The 12,965-nt window shown below is 37.7% G+C and overlaps 3 protein-coding genes across 3 annotated transcripts in view; 2 read left to right on the plus strand and 1 right to left on the minus strand.

The window, feature by feature from the left end:
• The first annotated feature begins 197 nt into the window (after positions 1-197).
• On the plus strand, positions 198-1,960 carry LOC111451687 (cyclin-dependent kinase inhibitor 7-like). Its single transcript, XM_023092197.1, has 4 exons — positions 198-792; positions 927-976; positions 1,256-1,444; positions 1,540-1,960. The coding sequence occupies exons 1-4, from the start codon at positions 421-423 to the stop codon at positions 1,607-1,609; spliced, it is 681 nt and encodes a 226-aa protein (XP_022947965.1). The 5' UTR covers positions 198-420; the 3' UTR covers positions 1,610-1,960.
• A 1,207-nt stretch (positions 1,961-3,167) lies between these two features.
• On the plus strand, positions 3,168-7,110 carry LOC111451074 (B3 domain-containing protein Os01g0234100-like). Its single transcript, XM_023091333.1, has 7 exons — positions 3,168-3,567; positions 3,689-3,769; positions 4,297-4,328; positions 4,440-4,602; positions 4,686-4,892; positions 5,874-5,964; positions 6,053-7,110. The coding sequence occupies exons 1-7, from the start codon at positions 3,427-3,429 to the stop codon at positions 6,814-6,816; spliced, it is 1,479 nt and encodes a 492-aa protein (XP_022947101.1). The 5' UTR covers positions 3,168-3,426; the 3' UTR covers positions 6,817-7,110.
• Positions 7,111-8,015: 905 nt separating this feature from the next.
• The window catches only part of LOC111451734 (probable calcium-binding protein CML20), a 7,413-nt gene continuing 2,463 nt past the window's right edge, over positions 8,016-12,965 (minus strand). Inside the window, exons 5-7 of the mRNA XM_023092265.1 lie at positions 10,638-10,790; positions 10,267-10,369; positions 8,016-8,321 (exon numbers count right to left, since the gene is read on the minus strand). Coding sequence (XP_022948033.1) covers positions 8,257-8,321; positions 10,267-10,369; positions 10,638-10,790 — 321 coding nt within the window. The 3' untranslated portion in view covers positions 8,016-8,256. The remainder of the gene's footprint in view (positions 8,322-10,266; positions 10,370-10,637; positions 10,791-12,965) is intronic.

Genomic DNA, 12,965 nt, shown 5'->3' on the forward strand with positions numbered 1-12,965 from the left:
GGGGGGGGGGGGGGGGGGGGGGGGGGGGGGGGGGGGGGGGGGGGGGGGGGGGGGGTCCGAGTTCTAGCCAAATTTACGATAAAGAAAAAAAAATAATATATTTTTTAATTCAAGCGGAATTATAAATCTATTAAATAAGACATTAGAGAGAATTTACTAAATAAATATAGTCAGAGATATTACAATTTTTAAAATTTAGGGAAAATAAAAAGGCAATTCCGAAGGGTTGAAAGGAAAGGTCGTCATCAGTCTCACCATCAGCATCACCGTCTGAGAGACAGTCACTCACACACGCAGTCTCTTTCTCTCTCTCTCTCTCTCTCCATCTCCATCTCCGGCTCTCTTCCACTCTCTCTGTTTTTCGTACTCTTGAGCCACCAAAATCACACCAACCAATTCTAAGACGCATCACAAATTCAGATGGTGAGGAAATGTAGAGCAGTTGCAGAGATTGCAGTCATGGAGGTGGACGTCAGGAGGACTACCAGACCTCCACCTGATTTGGAGGATGTACCGCATTCCTCCACCAACACTTCCGCTAACAAGAGGCAGATCACCGCTGGAACTGACTTTCACTTCACCACCGCTACGACGTCGTTTGTCAAGCTCCCGAGACGGAGACGCCGCCTTGTTTTGCCGCTGGAGAGTTCTCTCCGGCAGCCGAGCACGACGTCCACGGAGGAGAGGAGCTCTACTAGTCCTATCTCCGATGACGATGCGTCCGCTTTTTGCTGCTCAAGTAACGGTTGCAGTGAGGTTGTTGAGGAGAGTAGCAAGTTTGTAGATCTGGAGGTGACACTTTTGAACTCTAAATAGATTTGGAGTTGTTTGTTTTGTTTGTTTTTGTGAATTCTGAAGTTTTCTATATTTTTTTTTATTTCATTTTGTGTTTTTGAAAATTTTGTTGTTCATAATACTTTTTGCAGGATGAGGAAAAAGATGAACATGGAATCGCGTACAAATCTTGCAGAGAAAGGTTTTTAATATCGCACGAACTTCTTAATTTCCTACTGATAATCTCGATCTGTTTTTTTTTTTTTTTTTTTTTTTTTTTTGAATTCAAAATCGAAGGAAGAGTGTTTAGAAACGTACTTGACCTCCATTAAACTAATTAATGAATTGTTTCCGTTTGTGAATTTAATTCCTCTCTCCTCCTCTCCCTCTCCCTCTCTCTTTCGTTCATAAATACACAGTTCGCGATTACAGTCGCAGAAATCTTCTTCACACTCCATTCTTCTTTTTCGTCTTCTTGCAGGAGAGAAACGACTCCGTCTAGCCATTTCCAATCAACGATGTCCAGCGATATGGAGTCTCTGGCAATGAAAACCAAGGCAACTTCCGGCAATGGATCTTCGTCGTCGTCAATGAAGAAGCCAGCGGAATCGGAGCTCGAAGAATTCTTCACCGCCGCCGAGAAAAAAATCCAGAAACGTTTCGCAGAGAAGTAAGTTAAACGGAGCCGCCCTAGGTTCTTCAATTTTTGTTCTATCTACGAAGAAATTAACAGAGTTTGAAAAGGAATTATGATCACAATTGCAGGTATAATTACGACATTGTTGAGGACGTTCCGTTGGAAGGACGTTACGAATGGATTCGATTAAAGCCATAAAAGAGAAAACAAACTGAAGAACACCATTCCGTGAACACTCATATTTTAGCTTAATCCTCCATAATTAGTACGTACTAATCATCATTCAATTCTACCTTTCTTTGTAGACTTCCTTCTCCTCCTTGTCTCTGCTTGCTTCAAATTTTGTACAGTTAGCGTTTGCACAATCATCGTGTAAAAGTAGAAACCCAAGTTAATTTGTTGTTCGTACGATTGTTCAGAGGGAAGAAAAAAAAAAAAACTGTAAATTCGTTAGAGAATCAGGAAGAACAGCACAAAAAAAGATTCTTAGTACGATTCCCAGTCTGAAAATTCGTCCTGATTTCATTTATTTCTAATTTAAATTTGACACATTAGAAACTCCCCTTTCATTCGTCCTTCTGCTTACATAATTTTGTTTCTTATGCTCTTTCTTCTTCTCTTCATTTCATGTTCTTTTGTATTCTATCTTGGCCATGCACATACTGTTTAAGAAACAAAAACAAAAATCTGTCTGTCTGTTATACTGTATATACGTAATCAATGTGTAGAGGTCGGGGCGGTACTGGTACTGGTACTGGTCCTGGTCCTGGTTGATTCCATTATTGTGAGTTTAATTTATTTTGTTTTCTTTTTTATATATATTATTATTATTATTATTTTGAGTGGCAAGGTTTGGTGGCATGGGGGTGTAGGGATAGCTATATGTAAAAAGAGAAGGATAAAGTTGCACATGGAATTAGATTCCCTGATATGGGCGGGCCGATGTGGGAGACGAAACAAAAATCGGACGCCTTTCTTCTTTTTTTAAATAATAAGAAATTAGTTTTATTTGTTTATTTATTTATTTACCAAAAAGAAAAGAAAAAAGTGTTGCTTTCTGTTGCATTTGTTATGATTGCAAGGACGGTGAGTTCTTCATATCTGCTGCAGGTTTCATGTAATTCCGTCCCAAACAAAGTGCGCCGGTGAGTTCTTCAGGGTATGATCTGCTGCAGGTTTCATGTAATTCCGTCCCAAACAAAGTGCGCCTCCCCTTAATTGGGCTCGACTCCTTTTTTTTGGAGTCATTTGTTCGTTATTTGAGCATTTACCAATCTATTTGCACGACTAAATTTAGGACATGACTTTAATATCATGATACCATATCTCGACTCCTAAAGGAGTCTTAGTCATTTTTCACTGCCTTCGAGGAGGCTTGACTCCTCTTCTTTTGGAGTCCTTTGTTCGATATTTGAGAATTTGCCAATCTATTGGCATGACGAAGTTAGGGCATAGCTCTGATACCATGTTAGATGAATACAGACTCTCCACAATGGAGAGGTTGAGCTTCCCCATGATCATTCCCTAAATTAGTATACGTGGGACTTTTATCATCCAACAACTCTCCTGGACTTTCATCATCCAACACATCCCCTCTCCACCAAATGGTATGATATTTAGCCTAAATTGGGGGACGTGGACATTCATCATCCACCCATCACTACATTTCAATAATTCATTTGATTTTGCTTTACACAACAAAACGGATATTAAAATTAAAATTGGAAGCATGGAAATGAGGTATATAATTATATAGTTGCTTAGGGATTTCGTCCCCTTGCAGACGGGTACGGAGGACATATCCAACGCCAATAACTAACTCTCTAACAAACCAGCACCGTCCGTCAATCCCACCGCGTCCAACATAAGAACAACAACGAAATTTCGTTTTCTATTTCAGAGGTGGACCTACTTCTTCTGATTGATTTTCTCCATTTGGGTTCCCCTCTCACGCATTGTTTGTTGCACAATCGCGATGCTTAACGGCCATGGATGGTTGATCTTCTCCAAGCCAAATGGAGTATGAGGGCACTGGTAAAAACGCCGTATCCTTGAGATCTTCTGTGGCCGCGGTGCTCGAGGTGGAGGACGACGACGGGGACATGACGCTTGCTCAGTTGTCCAGGAACCCCCGGGACAGGCTTGCTTCCTCCTCGGTCTGTATTCCTTTCTCGATATGAACTGAACGGAATCATTTTGATCGTTCTGAGATTTAATTTCTGGCTATGATCCTCTTTTTCATCAAGATTAACAATAGGTGATACGCATTGGTCCTAGGGTAAAACGCGGAAGCAAATGGAGGACAATCCGATGCTTCAGAAGGTTAAACAGAGACTTGCGGATTGGAAAACTAGCCATGTGAGACTCCGTTTGTTTTTCGTGTTTCATTTCCTTTATATGTATTAGGAGGGAGATAAATTATCTGAAACATTCTTGTATGCATTACCTCTCTGGAGATGTCTTATCTGAAGAAATCTGATTTTATCTAATCTTGGAATCAAATTGGAATTCTAAGACGTGAATAGAGTTGTCGAGTAAAAATAGAATGATGATGATCGCTGAACACTTCAGGACATGAAGAGGGGAGATTCATTTCTTCCGAATGTTTATGATGTAGTTTTATGTCGGTTAATGGAGCTAGAATTTTTTTTTTCTCATGGTGTTCTGTTTTCCCCATATTAATTATTACTGGTTTGTACAATGGAATGTTCTGTATCATGGATGATATAAGAAAGATCAAAATAATGACTGGAGCATATCACTGAATTGCATTGTGAACCTGTTTGATACTCTCTCCTCTGTTCTGTTGCAACTTGTGATCATTATAATTAGTGTTGGACTTTGAGGATCCCACTGATACAAAATTCTTGTGGATGCTTGAGCAGGCTGTAACGGGTCCTGGAGGGAAGTTTATGAGGTAGGTGGATAATGGCCTATGTTTTGTGACAGTTCAATTTGGTGTAATGCACGCATAATTGTCCATGCATCCACATAACACAACTATCATTTAATGTTCTTGTTTTTCAAGCTTTGAGCAAAATAAGGCAGCATATGAGGAGCAATGCTCACCTGGGGAATTTAAGTCGTCCGCTGTGATGCGAGCACTTGAGGTTCGATCAAAATTGGAACAGGAATTTCCTAGCTTCGTGAAGTCATTGGTCAGATCACATGTTGCTAGCTGTTTTTGGATGGTAGGCTTAGTAAAAAATACACGGTTTTAAGTTAAATTCTATAGTTAGTAAAGTAATTTTGTGCGTTTATTGTTAAATAACAGGGACTTCCTGCGGTATTCTGCAAGTCATACTTGCCAGTAAGAGATAGTACAATGATCCTGGAAAATGAAGCTGGGAGACAATTTCAAGTAAAATATATCGCACATAAGACGGGGTTGAGTGCTGGATGGAGACAATTTTCTGCTGCACACAAGTTACTTGAGGGTGATGTTCTTGTCTTTCAACTGGTAGCGCCCACAAAATTTAAGGTAATATCTTGGATTTTTTCATTATATAGCGTATGATGTTCATCAACTTGTTGAACTGTGTGTTAAAAAACAGAATAAAACACATCAACTATATTAATCAGATAGATAGACAGGATGACTAATTTGGACCTCAAAATTCAGTCCATATTGTAGACGATAATTTTTTTTGGTTTAACCAGATTTGGGAATGAACGGATGGTAACTCCTTTTTGAGAAGTTAATCATTTGAATGTCACTTCATGTGTGAACTCCTTTATTTTGTTGGACCAGAGATATCAACGTTTTATCATGCGTTTAATATGAATATTGAGATGAGAAAACTACAGTGCTAGGTTCGAGTAGCAGACTTCTTCCCGGAGATCCATATCAAATTTGAGTTAATTTTTGGGATATTTGTTAGTAACATTCATCTAGAATCAATCATCTTCATCATACCCTGGCAAAAACATTCTGGGTCTTAATCAACTTTTTAAATCTTCAAGTTTTAGGCCTTGGTTTTTTATTGAAAGGCTAACAGAAGAGCCAGGTAAGTCTAATATACTACTATCTAGTTTTGGAAACTAAAAAATTATTTTCAAAAACTTGTTTTTCTTTTGGGACTTGGCTAAAAATTCAAATTTTCTCTTAAAAGAAGAGAAGTGATAAGAAAAATTAAATATCGAATGATTATCAAGTTCTGCCTTAAGATTTCTTTAACAATTAATATTATAGTTCTACAAAAGTCCTAAGACGGTTGCAGTTGAAAATTCCTTTTCTGATTAGATTTCACTTATTTTTCTTTTCTCACTGTTTAAAATTCGATTCTGAACTACATTTGTTATGGCTTATGAGCCCAGAATCAAACACAATTAGACTTGAACTGAATTGAGTAAACTTTTTCCACAGCAAGTGGACATTTCGAAGTGTTTTAGCGTGCTTTTTTTTGGGTATTAATGACCAATGTCTTATTTGTTGCCTCCCAATAATTTACTTCTACCGTAGGTTTATGTTATAAGGACATGTGATGTGACAGAAATGGATGGTACCCTTGGCCTACTAAACTTGGAGTCTCATACTAAACAAAGTGATGCAGGTAAGCCCATTAGCTGATACTCTGTTATACCATTTTCAAATTTGTATATGTTCAATTCCCAATTCTCTTGAACATTTGTCGACTACAGGAAAAGATACTGAAAATAAGGGAGACGCGGCTGGCGACATTTCGATCAAGAAACGAGCAAAGTCTGCTGTACCCGACACGACTGAAAGGCTGAGAAATCCAAGCCCGTTGAGGTCAAGACCAAGGCAGCAGGTAGCAGCAGAGCATTCTGAACATACCAGTGAAGAGGTTGTCTCAGAAATAGTGGAGGTTTTCAGCTTCTATCAGCCTGCGGTTCCATTTAAGAAAGTCAAAAGCTTCGAGGACTTCAACATTGTAATCGATGGGATATCGATAAATGCAGAACTGCCAAGAGACCTGCGGAAGAGGTATTATAAACTTTGCTGCAGTCAGGACATGTTTCTCCATGAAAATCTCATCCCAGGCATGAACCGCAACTTAGTCACCGGAGTTATTTCCGAAACAATAACCATCGCCAACGCCATTAAAGCTTGCGACCTCTCTACTTCACGGGAGGAGTTTTCTACATGGGACAAAACCCTCCGAGCCTTTCAGCTCTTCGGTATGAATGTTGGGTTCTTACGTAATCGTCTCCATAGGCTGGCGAATCTTGCTTATGAGTCGGAGAATGCGTTGGATGTAAGAACGCTGGTAGATGCTAAAAATGACCAAGTGCATGTGCATGATGAAATCAGAAACATTGAGACGAAGCTTGTTGAGTTGAAGGAAGCTTGTGATAAATTTGGAGCTGCCATTGATGGCTTAGAGTCAAAAGCTGAGGTGTACAAGTCCAAGTTCCTGGAAGAAGTTTCTGCTCCATGGTAATATAACCCATCATATTTGTTTACATTTTTTTATTTCTTTTTCTTTTTTTGGATTCTTAAATAATGCTTTGTGCTTCTTTTTATTTAACCAACAAGAATCTTTGCTACCGTGGAAATGGCTTCTGAAAACGTCTAGTCTGAAAAATAGCCTTTTTAAATGCATGGCTTGTATTGCATTGTATTGTATTGTATAATTAAGCTTTCCAAAACTGTGTCAAGATTTAGAGAAACAGGGGGGCTTTGATGTATATTTTACAGCCAAGGGGCTTACATATTGATATGAACACAAAAGAATTCCCACTAATTTACCACTTTTCTTGTTTGCTTAACATGTTTGATGCATGTAGTCTTAAAATGATATCACTCTATACGATATTTTGGATAAAAATGTTTAAAATAACGTATAATCGGAGGTTATTTAACTAGGTGAATAACTATAGTGATATATAGCTTACAAACTATTACGTGTTCTTGCCTATCAAACTCATTGGAATAATATTTTTCAACGTGATTGGACCAAAATATAACTCGATGCATAATCTACCAAGCAATCCCTTGCCAATGATGTTTGTATTTTCTCATCTTCGGTGAGTGGAGTATTAAAAGTATATAGTAAATGGCCCCAAACAAAAAGTATTCAAAATGCATAAATGCATACATGAAATGTAATATAATGTCATGAAGATCTTCATAGCTAAAGTGTGTGTATAAATCAAGGATAATTGACATACAACCTCCGCTAAGAGTTCATGGGTTTGAATCCTCTGCTTCCAAATGCTGTTGAACTAAAATATAAATAACTAAATATTACATATCTAATATTAATTATTATAACAACGCGAATTAAATCTATGTAATATAGAAGATCAGCCAAAATTTCATACAACAACAATATACACATTCGATCTCGTGTTTGAGAATGTGGCAGCAAATGTACCCTAAATAAAATTTTCATTACATTCCTTTCCCTTCGAGAGCCTTGGTAGTTAGTTCGCCCCTAACCACTTTTGCAAACACTTCAACTTGAGTTAAGCAACAACCTCACTCAATGAAGCATTTAGTAGATATTTTGCAGATAGATTAAGAAGTTAATTTTTTGTTTGATTGAAGCTTTATTTTTGTTTGCTACCATTTTTTGTATTTCCATCTCTCAACTAATTTCGTCAAAATGATATTTATCCCATCGGAACTTTCCTCGAACCTCGAAAGGGTTTTCGTATATATTTCTCAGCTTCCCCTTTATTGTACTGTGCCAGTCATTAGCATTACACAAAATTCAAACTAAAAATAACAAAATATATTCAATAACTCTGAAGTTTAAAATCTTACATTTAGAAACATACGAACAATAATATAGTTGGCATGTCTCTTATTCTCACAACTGTACTTACCATAGTCAGCCTCGCAGGGATGGATACACATTCTGCTAAGAATTTGATCTCTAGAATCCATATGTCGTTCTCCTCATCATTCTAACGAACTCATCAGCATTCACTTCACCATCACCTGCATATTAACAAATCCAACTTAACTGCTTTCCTTCCATGATGACAATAGACCTCCTATAATGAATTTTTACAATACAAGGAATAAGAGGAACCGTCTATGATTAATGTGTATAATAGAAAGGGTAAAGGGGAAATTAAGTGAAAGTTAGTGAGCATGGGAATTGTGCTGGTTTGTATAGCTAATCTAGTAGGTAGAGTCTGTTATCTTGGGAATAGTGGAGCGCTTTTGGGAGAGACAAGCCCTTTTGAATTTCCCAAGAGTTCGTATGGGGACATTGTCACATATATCTCTACTTTCACATAAATAATATTCCTCTCTGCCTATCAAATTGGTATCATAGCTTCTTCACTCTAAGAAAGGGTAAGACATTGATGCAAAAACAACTGGAAGAGAAGGTTGAATGAGTTCAAAAAGGAGCTATTAAGAGATCACAAGATTGGAGATTCGATAGAACACGTGTTGCTATATATTGAGAGAGTTTTCAGTAGGAAATCAACAAACCATGACTGCTCTAATGTCAGCACAAGTCGGAGGGTAGAGTGTTGTTATCGAGTCTATGGTAGAATATTCATTGCAGAAAAAGGCTTGATCAGGTGACAGTGAAAGAACGATTTCTGAGGGTATTCATGGAACAGGAGAAGTTTCAAAAATCCCAAAGGAGAAGCCAGATCAACATAAATTTAAGGTAGAGATTGATTTTCTCCAAAGATGATCCCGACGGATGGCTAATTCGAGCCAAAAGGTATTTTGAAATTCATAAGTTGATCGAACCTGAGAAACTTGCCGCTTTTGTGATAGGTTTTGAGGGCATAGCCTTGGATTGGTACTAGTGAGTACAAAAACATTGACCATTGACAGTGGTAAAATTTTAATTCACGGTTGTTCAAGCATTTTTTATCATCCAAAAGGGATGGTTGTGCGAATGGTTCTTGACAGAGAAGCAAATGTGCACGGTGGATGAGTATTGGGAGGAGCTTGAAAGGTTGTCGGCCTCGTTAAACAACCTTGATGAGGTCATGGAGGATACTTTCAGAAATGGCATGTGAAGATTGTAATTGGATCCTTGAACCAGGAAAATTTTTAGGCATTCGTCCTACTGGAGACACGAGTACATGGAAAATTCCAGTTCAATTTTAGCCCTACACAGATGAAGATGCTTCTTGGGAACCTATGAGTAGAATTCAGCATCAATTCCCTCGGTTTGACCTTGGGTACAAGGTCTCGTTTGGCCCTGATGGTAATGTTCAAACTCCTATAATGAATGTTTAACCTAGAATGAATAAAAGGAAACCACCTATCGTCAATGTTTAAAATAGAAAGAGTAAAAGTGGAAGTCAAGTGAAAGTTAGTTCGGATGGAAATCGTACGGGTTTATATCGGCTAGTAAGTGCTTTTAGGCGAAAACAACTCTCTAGAATTGACCGTGTTAGTGTAGTGGCATTGCCACCTGTCTCTACTTCAACATAAATATGATTATCAGATACCTATTAGATGAGCATACATAACCAAGTCCATATCTAAAAACCTAAAAAATGAGAACATAGTAACCATAATAAGTAGATACACTACGAGAAGCCTAGAGATATGTGAATAAAAAAAGACACAATGTGAACATATTTAAAAAATTATATGAGGAAGGTCAATAAAGACTAAATTGTTTTTAGAAAAATTAACAATAAACTAACAGAAGGAACTAATTTTAAGCATTATTGAGAGTACATAGACTAAAATTGAACATTTGAAATTACAAAGACAAAAATTGAATGAAACCCAAAATTTAAGGACTAAAATGGTATTTTTAGCTATTGGTAATTGAAGACAAAATAATATCAAAAGTTGATACATAACACCAAAAAACAAAATTGTTTTGGGCACATGAAAACGATAAAATCTTGAAAGTAAACCTCAAAAGAAAATGTGTTTAAAAATAAAGGTGACTTACGATCTCGGTCTGCCTCTTCAATCATATCTTGAATATCTTTGTCGGTGAAGGCCTCACCCAGCTCCTTTGCTATACGCTTGATGTCATCTCCAGATATCTTCCCCTAAATTCAGGGAAAATAATATGAAAATGTAAGGGCAATTCGGTTATAGTTACAAAATGTTTGAATAACTAAAGACAGGAAGCATAAAATGTGGTAGCAAATTAGATTCTTCAAAATTCTCTTAGCAAATTTTAAATGTGAAACTGCATATACTTTTTCTCAGTAACAACGCCTACATTAAAAATAAATAATAAGTAAATTTATAGTTCACTTCTTTTAGAAAGCATAGCCATCTGGATCCCTATCATCTAAAAGATCAAGACCTCACATTGTTATCATGGTCAATAATGTGAAATGCTTTCATAAGTTCCTCCTTAGTGTCTCTCTCTCCAATTTTTGCTGTCATCATGTATTCAAATTCATCATAATCAATGGCACCACTTCCATCCTTGTCTACATCTGCAATCATTTGTCTGATTTGCTGGAATGGGCAACAAGAAATCAATCTAATGTTAATCAGCAATATAGTCGTCACATGATTGAATCTTTAAGTCAGATCAAAGTATTAGATTATTGATATTCAAACAAGTTCCTGCATTTAATTGTTAATTTTTATAATTGTACTTTCCAATTAAGGGTATTATATGAAGGAAGCCTAAAATAAAAGACATACAGAATTATGAAAGAGCATGAAAGGTAACTAAAAGCTTGTCGCAATTATTAAGTCCATTATGGTGAGGGAGAGGGCTGGCTAAAGCAAAAGGAAAGAAAAAGTTGGAGAGTTAAGGAACCTCAAGTGTGGGGTTAAATTAGGACAGGAAGAAGGAATTGTTGGATGTCTGGGATGTATAGGGTTCTCAATGGAAGATTTGTTTTGGAATGCCAAGGGGCAGGGAGAAAAGGAAGTTGGTAAAAGAGTTGTTATGGAAGCGTTTTGATATTGCTATTTTGGTGGAAACTGAACGTGAGAAGTACTTCTGCCAGTTTGTTAGAGTCATTGGGACGACAGACATGGGAAGCGAGGGGCTAGAGTCCGATGAGGGCATTTTGGTGTTATAGGATGGTTAAGCTATTAAGGATTCTCAGGTGGTGAGAGGTGTTTTAACTATTCTAGTGGCTTTTGAGTTTCCTAACTTGGGGGTGGGTTGGGTCACGGCAGTGAGAAGGCACTTTGGGAGAATTTGGGTGGTCTTTTGGGGCTTGCAAGGGGTTCTAGAGTGAGTCTACCAGGGGACTTTAATGTGACTAGATATCCTTATGAAAATCTAACAGGAGGAGAGTAATGAGATCTATGACACATTTTAACAGGCTCATTAAGATTGCGATCTTATAGACCCTGTTGGCAAATGGAAAACTTACAAGATTTGGATGAGTGAAGGAGAGGTTAATTGTAGGTTGACAGGTTTCAGTTTTCCAACGCTTGGGTGGAGATTTTCCCGAATCCTAGATGGGCTAGGGCCAAGGTTTACTTCCAATCATTGGCCTGTTGGTCTTAACTCTGTAGTAATGCATCGGGTATGAGTCCATTTAGGTTTTGACATAATGTGGTTGTCCCAACCCTCTTTTAAGGCTTCCTTGTCCTCGTGGTGGGATGTGAGGGTTGATAGAAGATGGGAAGATTTTCGCTTCCTTGGAAAATTGAGAAGTCTTAAGAATGGCCTTCAAGAGTGGAATTGCAGTTCTGAGGATTTTAGGAGAAGAAAATCAGAGATTGTGGAAAAAAATCAGGTTCTTGATGGGTTGGAGGAGGGAGGGTTTTGACTAAGGACAATAGAGGAACAAGCTTAGTTGAAGGGGGATTTCGAGATTATTATTCGAAGGGAGGATACTAGCTTAAGACAAAAGGGTAAGGTGCAATGGGCGAAGGATGTAGACAATAACACATCTTTCTTACACAATTACGCTCGAGGAAGGAGGAACAAGAATAAGATTGACTTCTTGAAGAATTAGTGTAGAGGTTCCAAGGGATAATAGTGATATTGAGGAGGAGCATATTTGTTGAGACTTTCTTCGGGTTCACCGAGTTTTAATGAAGATTCCCGAAGGTGGTCCCTTGAACCTTCTGGCACCTTTTCAGTTTAATCTTTGAATATTATTTGGCTTCAGCATCATCTATGGACAAAATTTTACTGGCAGCTATATGGAAATCTAAAAGTCAAAAGAAAACCAGTATCTTTATGTGGATTTTGATCAATGGGAGTCGTAATTCTTTGGATGTTTTCCAAAGAAAGTTTCCTCTTCATAGCTTGCTGCCTTCAGTTTTCTTTCTATGTTTTTCAGAGGAGAAACGCTCAATCACATTCTCTTTGTTTGTTCTTTCTCGAGCTCATGCTGGTTCAAGCTTATTGGGACTTTCAATATCCGGCGGGTTTTCTCTAATAGTATGAAGAAAAAATATTCATCAACTTCTTATTGGTCCTCTGATGAGTCAAAAAACCAAGCTTCTGAGGGAATGCGGTTAAGGCTATTCTTTCAGAACTGTAGTGGGAAGGGAATCAGAGGTTTTCTCAAAGTTCACATCTTTCTTGGCTTGACAGATTTGATTCAGCTCATTTAAAGTTATCACCGTGGTGCTCCCTTTCTAAGTCTTTTTCTGGACTCTTCTGGGAGGATTTTTTTTTTTTTTTTTTTTTTTTTTTTTTTTTTTTTTTTTTTT

The sequence above is a fragment of the Cucurbita moschata genome, unplaced genomic scaffold (assembly GCF_002738365.1).
Source record: "Cucurbita moschata cultivar Rifu unplaced genomic scaffold, Cmos_1.0 Cmo_Scf00013, whole genome shotgun sequence".
Taxonomy (NCBI): domain Eukaryota; kingdom Viridiplantae; phylum Streptophyta; class Magnoliopsida; order Cucurbitales; family Cucurbitaceae; genus Cucurbita; species Cucurbita moschata.